Here is a 14,243-nt window from a genome sequence, read left to right as displayed (position 1 = left end):
AGAGACCTTTGGGGACCCTTCCTTTGGTTTATCTGCACTTCCATCGCCAGGCTGGGGAGGGTCTCATGGAACGCGCCTTTTCTGGCATGGAGGGCGCAGCTAAGCGCTTTCTGATTGAGGGTTCTGGAGCCCCTCACACCCCGTGCTTAACTCACCTTTACCTCTCTCTACAGCAGCCCCTCCTCGCTAGGCGGACCCAGGCGAAAGGCTCGCAGAGAGGACCCCTGGAAACCCCCGCGCCCGGACTGCGGCGGAGAGGCGCGCGGGGCCCGGGGCCAGCCCCCAGTGCGCCCCGCCGCCGGCTCTGCGCCACTCCCCGCCGGGTCCCAGCTTTCTTTACGTAACCACGCTGCTCCGAGCTGTTCAGTCTTGTCTCATCGACTTTGTTTTAAAACGTGTGTGTGTGTGTTTGTGTGTAAGATACGGTTTTTGAGGAAAGTCTCCGGCGAATTCCCTCTCGCTTGCCCTCTTCCCTCGCCTGTCCCCTGGCCTCGAGCTGCCTGTCCCCTCGGTGACCGTGCGTGCCGACCTTCTTTCAGCCTCTCCCCAGCCCACTGTTCGCCCTGTCCGACGCCAGGGGCAGCTAGGACCTCCGCAACCTCCCCCACTCCCCCGCTCGGGAATCAATGTCTCCGGAAGCTCCGCCACCCACGCGTCCCAGCGGCCTGAACAGGTCCAAAGTGGCCGTCCAGGAAAACCAACCGCCCGCGGCCCGCACGCTGGGCTGGAGCAGAAGGGCGCGGGCTCCGGCCACCGCGGGGTCCCTGCCCGAGGGGGCCGTCTGCTGCGGGCCCGGCGCACAGGGGCAGGGGCGAACGCGAGGAGGCTCACTCACCACCAGATCGGGTAGCTGCCCAGAGCCTGCTTCAGGCTGCAGAGGAGTAAGAAGTATCCGAGCGGGGCCATCGCCGCGCGAGAGGGCGCGGAGGGCCGGGAGTCCGCCCCGAGAGCTTGAGCGCCGGGGCGGGCCGGGCCCTGGGAGCTGGCGCGGCGGCGTCGCTGGGCCCTCCTGCGACCGCGGGTGCGCGGGTGTGCGCGGGCTCCGAGGGCGGCGCTGCGCCAGGTGGGCCGGCGGCCGGGCTGCGGGCCGAGGCCCGGGGCGGCGCGGGGCGGCGGGGGCGGGGCAGCGCCGCGGGGGGCGCCCGCCAGGGCCGGGGCCCGGGCGGGGCAGGCAGGGGCGGGCGGGGCCCTGGGAGCCCGAGCGGCGGCGGCGGCTTTGGCCCCCTCCTGTTGCCGTGGGTGCCGGTGTGTCTGAGGACGTGCTGGTGTGCGGGCGCCCAGGTGTGTGCGGGGCGCTGGGGTGCGCCAGATGGGCAGGCGGCTGGCCGGGGGCTGCGCGATCCGCAAGTGCCCTCCTGGAGCTCCCGGGCCGCGCCCCTCAAGTCTCCCGGGCCGAGTCCTGGGTTTCCAGCCCCGCGCGCCCTGAGCTCACGGTGGGACCCGCAGTCCCCGTCTCGCTCCCGGTCTATGGCGAGCTCTGTCTCTTGCCCTCGAGGTGGCTGGGCTAGGTCTCCCCTTCATCCAACAACCTGCTTGGGACGGGGGTTTGAGGCGGGAGTGACGGTTGTCTGGTGCACGTCCTTTGGCCCTGTCTGCCTGCAGCCGGACTCCTTCCTCTGAGACCAGGACTGCCCGCGCATTCGGCGGATAGAAAGGGTCCGGGACGGGTGCAGCCTGCAATGGGGACAGCGGCCAGGTGGACCTCCAAGGTGCAGCCACGCGCCTGTGGGTCACAGTGGGGGACGAGTGGGACTCTCTGTGGCGCAGGGATTGACCCCTCCATTTTTCTCCCCATCACTGCACCAGGGAAGAGAACAGTGGAAACCCCTGACGCGATGGGACGATGGGACGGTGGGGAAGCGCAGTGCTGCCCCCAGGTTCTGGGACCACCAACCTCCAGGTCTGCCCAGAGCTATGCAGCCTGTTCAGCCAGAGGGATTTCTGACTATTTAGTTAAGCTGTAGGAGTTTGCTGATGGACAGGGGAAGACCAGAGAGGGAAAGTGACTTGCCCAAGGTCACCCAGTGACCAGTCAACTCTCCAGCTCCCAGTCATTTGCATATTCATATGGAGCCCCAGGAGCCGCCTGGGGAGGTTGCAATTTGCAGAGGGGAAGTGTCTCCAGCCTCCCCTGGGGGACCTGATAACTGGGATGGTCGGGAGGCTGAGGCAGGAGAAGGGCGTAAACCCGGGAGGTGGAGCTTGCAGTGAGCTGAGATCCGGCCACTGCACTCCAGTTTGGGCGACAGAGCGAGACTCCGTCTCAAAAAAAAAAAAAAAAGAGGCACTATCCCACCGGGGCTGGTCCTCCTGCAGTCACACTGTGACCGAAGCTCAGCAGGAATCTTGGTTGCCACTTTGGAATTGAGGAAGGAGGCTCTGGGAGCTTCTGAGAGCTCCAAGCAACTCCAGATTCATCCGTGGTGTGTTCTCTGGGGATCCTGCACTGCCCAGCCTGTGGGCCAGGCCTCCTGTGCTGCTGCAGAGTTGCGGGAGGGAGGTGCATGGAGAGGCAGGGATGGGCATGTGGCCGCTTCTGTGCAGCTTCTCAGAGAGGGGGTGGCTGAGATGTCCCCAGGTGTGTCGCTGGCTGGCTGATGGAGGCAGCTGCTTCCCACAGTGTTCCCCACTCACAACTTGGTTCTGCATTTGCAGAGGGAGCCTGTGGTCCTGTGGACACCAGCCCTAGGGGTCACCTCGTGACTATGTCAGGAGACCTGAATTCAGAGTGACAGCGGTTCTCTTTAAAGAAAAGTTCCCTTTGCTCCTCACTACCTTGGGAATCCAGTTCCCTCCAGGCATGCCCGGCCGCCCACCCCCTTCTCCGAGGCACTGAGGGGGCCCCCACCCTCAGAGGGAAGGAGGGAAGAACTCTGGAATGAAGCCCCCGTGGGGGCAGGGAGGGAGAGGGGAGGGAGCGTGTTTGTGCTCCTCTGGACTTTGCCTTGCAGCAAAAATCCCACCCAATTATGGTACTGGGGGAAACCTGGGCTGCAGGTGGGGTGGGCGACTGAGCCCAGCCTGAGGCACGCAGACTCTTGTTACCCCCACCTCCGCAGCAATGAGGTTCAGGGATTAGAGCCTTGGTGATGGGGAGCCCCCCAGAGGATGCCAGCTCTGCACACACAAAGTAGGGCAGCCTTGCCCACCGACAGGATGGGCCTTATGACCTCACTGAAGGGGGCAGGTGAGCACAGACTGCTCAGTCCTGCTCTCCTGCCCCTTGGTTTCCCAAGCCCCTCCTCCTGGTTGCTTTCTTCTCCCCCATCAGGCCCCATCCCCTGCCAGTGCCACCTGGGTAGTGGACACACAGAGCCGGCCGCTCCCCAGGCTGCGGAAGATGAAGGGAGGAGCAGACCCCGAGGCCTCAGGCAGGAGCTCAGCCTGCCCAGACCCGGCTGTCAAGCGAGGGCTCCTGTTTCTGAAGACTCTGGATACCAGGGAGCCAGGGTAGGCTGCGTGGAGGAGTGGGTGGAGACTTCTGGAACTAGCTCCTGGGCACCTGCCTGTACCATGCGGGGTTCCTCCTTCCCTCTGTGAGCCTCCTGAGCGCCTCGGCTCCAGAGCAGCCAAGTCAGTGGGGCTGGGCTGGGGTGGGGTGGAGAGCAGAGTGGGGGAGCAAGGGTGGGACCCCAGCTGGGTGTCAGGGGCCTGAGGGGCTGCCACTGAGTGTCTTCGAGGCTCGGGTGATGTTGCCTACAGCACCTCTTCTCCCTTGCTTGAGGTGCAGCGGAAGGTGAGGGGCCTCCCTGGAAGCGCCCTCTGCTGTTGCCTAAAGGGAGCTATCCCTGACCAGCCTGTCAAGGTCTACGTCCCCACCTGGCCATTGCGCTGGGGACTGGGATGGGGTAGGTCGAGGTCAAGGCATAGGGCAGGCTCCTGGGGGCATGCCGGGTGGGTGCTGAAAGGTAACTGAGACCTGGCTTTGTCTCCACAGACCTCCTTGTTGGCCAGGACACAGACCTACATTCCAACAGGTAGAATGGGGAGGTGGGTGAGACCTTTACAAGCCAGCATCAGGAAAGGGCTCATGGTCCTCGGAGAGAGCACGTGTGAGAAGGCCTGACAACTGGGCGGCTCTGGAGCTAAGCCCTGAGCAGCCAGTCATGTGTTTAATGAAACAAAACTTCTCATGTATGGATGGTGCTGGAGGGAACATCATTTCTAGCCTGCTGGAGGGCCCACGGAGCGTGCTCCCTCCTTCCAGAATAGGCCCCCAGGCAAGAGGAGGCGCTGCCCACCCCAGAAGCTCTGTAGGACCCCTGCTTGGGTGGGGTAAGCCAGGTGGGAGGGACATCTCTCATGGGCAGTTTGCTTTGTGAGGTAGTGAGTTCCCTGTCTACAGCAGGTGTGAGTCCCTGTTATGGGTGGGGCAAGCCAGGATTTCAGACACTAACTGGTCATCTTTTGCTTCCTTCTTTTTCCTCCTTTGAGCAAAAATAAGTTGGGGGAAAACAGGGAAGGGGTTTGGGCAGACAGAGAGTTCAAGGCTCTGGGGGCTTTCTGGCTGAAGGACCCTGGAAGGAACAGCAGCAGGACAGGGTCAGAAGACAGAGTGCCCCTCCACGCTCAGTTCCATTGGAACTTGCTCCCTTCTAGAAGCTTCCCTGACCCTCCTTGTGGGGGTCACTCTTTGGATGCCTTCTCCACGGGCAGTGGGTTCTTGAGGTCAAAACTTTCAATTGGCCAGGTATGGTGGTACACACTTGTAATCCCAGCACTTTGGGAGGCCGAGATGGGAGGATCACCTGGGCTGAGGAGTTCAAGGCTGCAGTGAGCTATGATTGCATCACTGCACTCTAACCTGGGTGACAGAGTGAGACCCTGACTCAAATAAAATGAAATGAAATGAAATGAAACTTATAGTCATTTTTTCCTCAGCTCCTCAGGCTAAAATAAATACCTAAGGGCTTTGTTTATTAAGTAATTAGGTCCAACAACTTAATGATTAGTAGCTATTGGGAAAAAAACTCATATCAGTTAAAAATAAATCAATCATATTTTTATTTCATCCTCACTTAACTGCAGTTACTGGCCCTCTGGAAGCAACACCCTTACTTGTTGTTCAAGGTCCTGGCTCCCAGGCCATACAAGGTGATGTTCATGCAGGACAGGTGACCCTTGAACAACACAGGTTTGCACTGCTTGGGTGACTTACACATGGATTTCTCCTGCCTCTGCCACCCTGACACAGGAAGACCAAGCCCTGCTTCTGTCTTCCTCCTTAGCCACTCAATATGAAGACCACTAGGATGAAGACCTTTATGAGGACCCACTGCCACCTCGTGAACTGAGTCTGGCTTCTTTTCTAGGTTTTCTGAGCAGGAGTTTCCTTTCTTCAGCTGAGTTTATTGTAGGATCACAGTGGATAACACACATGGCATGCAGCGTATGTCCTGACTGACTGTGCATGGGATTAACAAGGCTTCTGGTCAACAGGAGGCTGTTAGTAGTTTCATTTTCAGGGAGTCAAAAGTTATACTCAAGTTTTCGACTTTGCAGGGGGTTGGTGCCCTTAACCCCCATGTTGTCCAAGACTCAATTGTGCTTTCTTTAAAACAAAATTTTTTTGTAGGGACGAGGGTCTCACCATGTTGCCCAGGCTGGTCTTGAACTCCTGGGCTCAACTGATCCTCCCACTTTGGCCTCTCGAAGAGCTAGGATTACAGGTGTGACATTCTGTAACACCCTGGGAATTTGCTGTGGCGTCCCAGGGTGCCTTAGCACACAGTTTGGGAACTGCAGCTGGAAAGGGAGCAGCCAGGGTTGGGCCTGAGATGCGCAGGTCAGCCAAACAGAGACAAGGAAAATGACATGGCCACCCGCTTCCCCAAAGCTGTTGTGGTGAGACACGGTCTCTGGGCCACAGACCTGTCTGCGTCCCACCTCCTGTCTATGGCCGTCCTGTCTTTCTGTCAGTCTCTGTGTGTTTTCCTGTCACAGCTGATGACCCCTCCTGCACAGTTGTGAGTTGCTCTTCCTGTCTGCAGCCCCTCTCTACACTCCTTGTCTCTGTTCCTCTGCCCTGTCTCCACCTTTGTTGGCATTGTTCAACTCAGGCACTGTGAGAATTACCTCCTTCGCGTTAATATCATCATGAAAGCCGGCATGGACATTGCTGATGTGGGTATGTTCTGGCAGGGCTTTGCAGGTACGGCTGTGAACTCAGGGCTGTCTGTCTTCCTGTGGGTCACCTGCCCCCTGTGGGAGGCTGTGTGTGGGTTCTTCATATCTGCAGCTCTGGGTTCCTGCTGTGTATTTATTCACACCAGGGTCTGTGGCTTCCCTGAGGCCCCTGCCCAGGACAGGTCCAGTCCGCAGAGGTTGTTGCTCTGCCCCCTTGCTGTGCATGCCAGTCACAAAGCAGGGTGGCAGGGGCACCATCCCCGTTTTCCCCTCACAGCAGCACACCACTGCACTGCTTGTCTCAGTGAGCATCTCCCAGCAGCCCAGTCTGATTACCTGCCTGCTTCTTACCATCGCCCTGTATCTGTCTTTCTGAGCTTGCCATTATATTTATATTTTAAAAGCCTTTTCTCTCCAGCCCAGATCTCTTATCAAATATCCACTTTCCTTCAGTTCTCTGGAAGGTTCTTTTTTATTTATTTGTTTGAGACAGGGTCTCACTCTGTCGCCCAGGCTGGAGTGCAGTGGTGCCGTCATAGCTCACTGCAGTTTCTAACTCCTGGGCTCAAGTGATCCTCTTGCCTTGGCCTCCCAAAATGTGGGGTTACAGGGGTGAGCCCCTATGCCTGGCCTCCAAAATGTCCTTATGGTAAATGTCGGTTGTTAGATGAAATGATTTCTTGGAGGCTCCTGGAATGGAGTGATGACAGTGACTACCATGTGTGCCTGGTGCTCCACCAAGCACTGTCTGGTCAGAAGGAAGTGAATTTTACCATGTTCTGGAAGTGGAAAAGGCTCAGTGAGGCTGAATGAGGAGGCACAGCCGCCTGAGCCTCCTGGAGGCAGCACAGCAGGGCTGGGCTGTCTCTGAGGCTCACCGTCTGTAGAGTATATGTTTCTCTCCAAGATTGGAAGACCGACTGCAGGACTCCAACTCAGAAGGCCATCCTTTCCTGGCTTCAGGGCAGAAGATTGTGCCAGGATGGAGGTCATGCTTGGGAGTTCTTGTGGGCAACGAGGGGGTAGGTGAACACGAGCCAGTCCTCGTGAGCTTGCCTTTCTGAGCTGCCCTGTGGAATGAGGGCAAGGGGCCCAGTGGCCAGACTCCCTAGAGAGTGCATTTGCAGGGGCTTGGGGCACCTCTTTGGGAAATAATTCAGTGTTTTGAGACAGTGCTCTCTCCTCAGGTGTCACCCTTCAACTACCCATCTTAAAGTTCCATTTTGACCCTTCACCAGATCCCACCTGATGAAAGCAACTGGAACTTTAGGTCAGCCCCTCTTTGTACAGAAAGACTGGGCTCAAGGCAAAGTGGAAGGAGCAATGGGCCCGCAGGGCAGACCCTGGTCTCCAGGTCTCAGCCTCCAGGGATCCTTCCACACCCCCACACCGCTTTCTTACCAGGAATGTCTGTTGACTCAAAGCCCTTCACATGCTGTGCCATGGATGCCACCTTTGAGAAGGCTGACACATGATTGTTGTGTGACCATCCCTTCACAAATCAAACTTTGTGTGTTCTCACAGGCAGCTCTTGGATGCCATGAAAATCAACTCTGGGGTCCAACAGACATGTCTTTCTCAGTTGACACCCCAGCCATCCACCTCCCAGGTCCATGCTGTCCTCTCTCCGTTAGGGCGTGATGTAGGAGACACACAATCTCATTCTCATTGCAAGGTGACTTCTTGAGCCTGCTCTCTGCAGGCGGCCTGGTGATGTGTGGGGAACTGTGGACCTTCCTATGGGGAAGAGAAGATGGAATCCAGGAACCATGGAAGTAGGGCCATCAGCCTCTCCCTTTAGCCATGTGGTTAATCCTGGTTGATCCTATGAAATGGCAATGAAATGCTAGAATCACCCAAACACAGAATCATAGGATGCAGGGGAACTGAGTCAGCAGAACCCTCTGATCTTAGAAACTTATGATTCTCCAAGCATGGACCCATAGATGGAGAGTCTTAGGATCATAAGAAAATCAAATTTGGGAATAAAAGAAAATCACGGTGGGCCAGACAGGTAGCTCATGCCTGTAATTCTAGTGCTTTGGGAGGCTGGGGCCAGCAGATCTCTTGAACCCAGTAGTTTGACAGCAGCCTGGGCAACATAGTGAGACTCCGTCTCTATAAAAAATTAGCTGAGTATGGTGGTGTGCGCCTGTAGTCCTAGGTATTCAGGAGGCTGAGGTGAGAGGATTGGTTGAGGCCACAAGTTCGAGGCTGCAGTGAGCCGTGACTATGCCACTGCATTTCAGCTTGGGTGACAGAGACCACATCTCAAAAAAAAAAAAAAAAAAAAAAAAAAATCACAGTATCATGGAGTTCTGGAATCCTGCAGATTAATTATCCAGAATCCTGGCTTCCAGGCTATACCTTACTTCCCTGTGAAATGAGGGCATTAGACTCCCCAGACTTTCCTGTGGAAAGAGCTAAGTTTTGCTGTCACAGCAGCTCTTAGGGACCGGTTGGTGGCTGCCTGCTGGAGTTCCTCTTCTGGTCCAATACTGCCACCAAGTGGAGATGCCAGAGGAGGGCGACACTGAAGGGGTACCCGGGTCCAATCTTCCCTTAGAGGCAGTGCCCCTTCTGGGCAAGGTTATGGGTAGTATGAGCGGTGCCTCCTCCCCAGACTTTGGCTGTCCTGCAGCCCAAGTGGGATTTTACATTGTGGGTATGACCTATCTCATGGGAATGGTGGTGACCACAACACTTGCTGAAGCCTGCATGACCCAGCTGATCCCTGAGACCACAGGAGATGCGATGTCACCATCTTTGGAGCATAATCCAGAGCCAGGGCTCAGAGGCCAAGAGCAAGATTCACAGGGTTGCTGTTCACACATGGGCCTGGGCCTGGGCCCAGGCAGCTTGATAGTCACGCTCCTCCTGTCCACCCCCATAACCCAGGATCATGGGTCTTGGACTCCCTCATCACTGGAGATGCTCTCCTTTACTCTGGTTCACCCCCAGCTTCACCTTTAGGGCCTCCCCTCAGCCTTGAAGATCCTGAGCTCCAGGGACATGGTGGGATTTTTAGAACCTGATACAAGTGCTGCGTGCAGGTGGTTTATGTGGGAACATGGTTCTAGGGAACAGGAGAGTGGGGGAACAGGTGAAGAGAGAAAGCCATTCGGGTATCCATTGGCTGCCGTCTTCCCTGGTTGAAGAGGCTGGGGCCCGCTATGCCTGGCAAGGCACAGGAGATATGACTCCAAGGAGACATGATGTTTTGTTTCTTACAAGGCCAAGCCATCAGCCCCTTTGTGGGCTTCCTCCCTAGCATCCACAGCCTGCACACCCTTTCTGACTATCAACAGCACCCTACTCTCCCATTTCACGGAGGGAAATCGAGGCCATCAGCTTCTGTGTTACAACCTGCGGTCTCTGCAGAGAGTTTCTGTCTCTCCCTCCTCAGAGGGTTGCTGAGGTTGTCCTCCAACCCAATGGCTCCAGAAGCTTCCTTGCTGGTTCCTTCCTTGCTGTTCCTTGCTGGTTGTCTTCCAGCCCAACGGATCCAGAAGTTTCGGCAAAGCATTCGTTCCTGTTCTCTCCAGGCTCTTCTCATACCAGGCTCAGCAACCACCTCCATACTCTCCTAAATCTTCCACCTGCCCCCTCTACCTGCAGCTTCCTCTTAGTTCAGAAGCTATCAGCTATTTAAAGTGGTATTACTTCTTTCCATTTCTATGTTTTGTTGCTAGTGCTGACTTTTAGCATATTGATGTTGTTTCCTGCAACTGTCCTAAGTTCACTTATTAGTTCCAGCAGATTTATTCTTTTTTGTAGATTTGTTGGCGTTTTCCATGTAAACAATTGTGTTACCCGTGAATAAAGACAGGTTACCTTTTCATTTCAATTCTAGATGCCTTTCATTTCTTTTTCTTGTCTTATTGCACTGGCTAGAAACTCTAGGACAGTGCCAAATAAAAGTGGTGAGAGTGGATGTGCTTGTGTTGTTCTTGATGTTTAGGGAGGAAACATGCAGTGTTTTATTTAAGTGTGATGTGAGCTGTAGTTTTTCATAGATGCCACTTATCAGGTTTAGGAAGTTTGCAGCTAGTTCTAATCTGCTGAGAGTTTTTATATAAATATTGGAATTTATTAAATGATTTTTCTGCATTAATTGAGACAATTATGTTTTTATTTAGTCAATTAATATAGTGAATCGCATTACTTTATATTCAAATATTAAACTAACCTTGCATCCCTGGGATAAATCCCACTTGCTCATGGTGTATCATCCTCTTTATATATTGTTGGATTGGATATGTTAAAACTTTGTTAAGAACTTTTGCATCTATGTTCCTGAGAAGTACTGATCTAGAGTTCTTTTTCCTTATAATGTCTTTGTCTGATTTGGGCATTAGGATACTTCTGGCCTTATGAAATACTCATGAGTATTTCCAACTCTTTAATTTTCTGGAAGAGTTTGTGGAAATTGTTATTATTTCTTGCTTAAATGTTTGTTAGAATTCACCAGTGAAGTCATCTTGCCTGGTTTCTTTGTAGGAAGGCTTGTAACTACAAATTCAGTTCTTTAAATAGCTATAGAACTATTTTGGTTATTTATTTCTTGTGCGAGCTTTGGTAGTTGATGTCTTTCAAGGAATTTGTTCATTTTATAGAAGTTGAATTTATTGGCATGTAGACGTTTATTCCTGTTCATTTTTTAACATCTATAGAATCTGTAGAGATGTCACCTTTCTAATTGTTGATATTAGTCATTGTCCCCTCTCTTTTTCCTGGATTGTCTGGATAGAGACAGAAAGCCCATGGGTTGAGCCTGTCCATGGTCTTCTCTTCCTGAGTTCTTAGCCTATGAATTTTGGATGTGCTCAGCCTCCACAAATGCGTAAGGCACTTCCTTGTGATAATTCTGTCCTGCCTTCAGGGACTCCACTTACATCTATGTTGGGCTGCTTGAAGTTTTCCCACAGCTCACTGATTCTCTTTTCATATTTGCAGTCCTTTTTTCTATGCTGTCTTCAAGTTCACTAATTTTTTCTTCTGCAGTGTTAAACTGCCATCAATGCCATTCAGTGCATGTGTCCGCTCAGATATCATAGTTTTCATCTTTGGAAGTTTGATTTGGTGCTTTTAAATATCTACTCCTTCTCCACACATAACATGCTCCATCTTTCCTCTGTCTTCTTGAACATGTGGAAGCACTAGAGGCAATTTTTTGATGTGCTTGCCTATTAATTTTATCATCTGTGTCATCATGTTTGTTTCTATTGCTTGATTGATTTTCCTCCTCATTCATGAGTCACATTTTTCTTCTTACTCACATGCCTAGTAATTTTTGATTAGATACCAGACATCGTGAATTTTACCTTACTTGGTTCTGAATACTTTTTTATTCTTATAAATATTTTTCAGCTTTATTCTGGAATGGAGTAAAATTACTTGAAAGCAGTTTAATTCTTCTGAGGCTTGCTTTTAAGCTTTGTTAGGCAGAACCTAAGCAGCACTTATTCCAGGGCTAATTTTTCCCCAGTACTGAGGCAATACCCTTCTGATCATTCCACCTGATGTCCTATGAATCACTAGATTTTTCCACTCTGGCTATTGGGAAGACAAACTGTTGCTGGCACTGTGTGAGCTCTGAGGATTGCTTCTCTAATTCTTTGAGGTAGTGGTTTCATCACATGTGTGCACTAGCCAGCACTCAGATGGATACATTGAGGAATGCTTCTGAAAGTCTTGGGAGCTCTCTCTATGCAGTCACTCCTGTCTGGCACTCTGCCTTGTGAACCCCAGCCAACTTGAACTCCCTGGACTCAGTCCTCCTCCCTGCTGCAGTGTAAACTCTCTCTAGACAGTGTGGCTAATGCAACTGAGGAACCCAATGTTGAATTTTAAGTTTAATGAATTTCAACTTAAATGTAGCCACTGGCCATGCATGGCTAGCCACTGGCCATGTGTGGCTACCACCATGGATGGCTCAATCTCTAATGCAGCTGGTAGAGAGCCTGGGGTCCCTGCTCTTCCTCTGGGAAATGAGCTCTGCCCTCTCTGCAGTCAGGACATGTGTGAGCTCAGCTGGCTCTGGTCAGCCCGGAAAACCACAGTGGAGAGTTCACCTGTCTATCACCTGTCCAAGGTGGGCCTTACATTGGCCTAGTTCAAGCTGGTTGCTATGATTTGAACGTTTGTCTCCTCCAAAACTCATATTGAAATGTAATCTCTGAAGTGGCAGTACTGAGAGGTGGAGCCTTTAGAGGTGATTGAGTCAGAGGGTCCTGCCCTCATTAATGGATTAATCAATTCATGGATCAGTGGATTAATGGGTCATCATGGAAGTGGGACTGATGGCTTAAGAAGAGGAAGAGAGACCTGAGCTAGCACCCTCCCCATGGGATGCCCACTACTCCCTTAGGACTCTGCAGAGAGTCCCCACCAGCAAGAAGGCCCTCACCAGATGCACCCCCTTGGTCTTGGACATCCTGTCCTCCAAAACTATAAGAAATAAATTTTGTTTTTTTAAATAAATTACCCAGTTTTAGGCATGCTGCCATAAGCAATAGCAAATGGACCAAGATTCCAGGTTTTGCAGCAGAGTTAGCAGTTACTCTTCACTGCAGTATGGCAGATGCTTAGTTGGGCTCTGGTCTCCAAAGAGCCCCCTCTTCTAGCCCAGTTCTGTCAGATCTTGACTCAGAAAATAGCACAGCTTTCAGACCATCATAAACTCAAGGGGAGCCATTGTGACACTGGGAAAATAGACACTAATTCCACACTTCCAGCCTCCAGGGTCTTAATCTGTCCTAGGCAGTGCCATGGAATAGAAAATCCCAGAATTCCAGCCCAAATGCCCAGCCTCACATCTCACTGGTGGGCAAACCAGTCCAGAGAGATTATGGACTTGCATCCACACATAGCACATAGTGATGGGGCCTGGGCTGGAGCCCCCCTGTGCCTCCAGACCCTCCATCCTGGCCGGCTGGCCTGTCCCCCGCAACTCTCTCTCAGAACATTCTCTGATTCTATCTTGCTTTTTGTCTCTGCTCCCTCCCTTTCTTGTGGGGCTTTCCCTCTTCTCTAGGTACCTATTCTGGCCCTTTCCAGGGAAGACAAACACAAGGATAATCCCATCTTGGGTTTACGTGCAAGGGCACGCTCTGGACATTTCTGTCCTATCTGGTCCATCTCCCCATCTGCTTGCTCCCCTCTGGGGTAACTCTGCTTTTGCAAGCCTGTAGACGGAGAGGGTGGAGAAGGCCTCCGGGGGAGAGAAACTACAGGGTGGGGAGAATCTCATTCCTCAGGGAGGGCTTGTCAATTGAGTCCTGGGGCTGCTAACAGGCACCGTTGTGTTCTTCCTTCCCTGAAGGCCTTCTTAGGACGAATTCCTCAAAGTGGGACAGTTGGTCCCAAGGTGTCATGCACATTGAAGATTTTGCTACATATCATTAAACTGACATTCAGAAAGAACCCTCACCAACAGCATGAGAACAACTGTCCCCACCCCTCCACCTGACTGTCTAATCTTTGAGCAGCCTGGTCTCTGAGTCAAAGGACCAAGGAATGAGTGAATGCCCAGGGCTTGGCTGAGAGGTTAGGTCCCTACTGAGGGATGGGTGGGTTTCCACAAGGCAGGGTCTTGGGAACTTTGATACTTACAATACAACCACTGAAATCAAGACACTACCTTGACTCATTACTGCTTTCTAATTGTCACAGCAGTTCAAGGGTGACGAGTTGTCCCAAAAAGCCTTGTTTAGAAAGAATGTCTTGGTCAGAATCATGCATTGCATTTAGCTGTCATGTCTCTTCAACCTCCTCCAGTGTGGCTTATTGGTCATTTATATATCTTCTTTGGAAAAATGTCTGTTCAAGTTCTTTGTTGATTTTTAAATTAGTTTTTTGTTGTTGAGTTGTAAGAGTTCTTTATATATTCTGGATGTTAATCCCTTATCAGATATATAATTTGCAAGTATTTTCTTCCATTTTGTAGGGTGTCTTTTTCTTTTTCTTTCTTTTTTTTTTTTTTTTGAGACGGAGTCTCGCTCTGTCGCCCAGGCTGGAGTGCAGTGGCCGGATCTCAGCTCACTGCAAGCTCCGCCTCCCGGGTTCACGCCATTCTCCTGCCTCAGCCTCCCGAGTAGCTGGGACTACAGGCGTCC

General features: G+C 52.4%; 1 protein-coding gene and 1 long non-coding RNA gene across 2 annotated transcripts in view; both read right to left on the bottom strand.

The window, feature by feature from the left end:
* WNT3A (Wnt family member 3A) overlaps positions 1-993 on the bottom strand; it is a 54,273-nt gene extending 53,280 nt beyond the window's left edge. Inside the window, exon 1 of the mRNA XM_001085785.5 lies at positions 836-993. Within this exon, the coding sequence (XP_001085785.1) occupies positions 836-906 (71 nt within the window). The 5' untranslated portion in view covers positions 907-993. The remainder of the gene's footprint in view (positions 1-835) is intronic.
* Positions 994-4,980: 3,987 nt separating this feature from the next.
* Positions 4,981-14,243, bottom strand: part of LOC114669950 (uncharacterized) — a 35,179-nt gene continuing 25,916 nt past the window's right edge. Inside the window, exon 3 of the long non-coding RNA XR_003719327.2 lies at positions 4,981-7,863. This is a non-coding gene — a long non-coding RNA (uncharacterized LOC114669950). The remainder of the gene's footprint in view (positions 7,864-14,243) is intronic.

This window comes from Macaca mulatta, chromosome 1 (assembly GCF_049350105.2).
Source record: "Macaca mulatta isolate MMU2019108-1 chromosome 1, T2T-MMU8v2.0, whole genome shotgun sequence".
Lineage (NCBI taxonomy): Eukaryota > Metazoa > Chordata > Mammalia > Primates > Cercopithecidae > Macaca > Macaca mulatta.
This window is presented reverse-complemented; position numbering and strand designations above follow the sequence as displayed.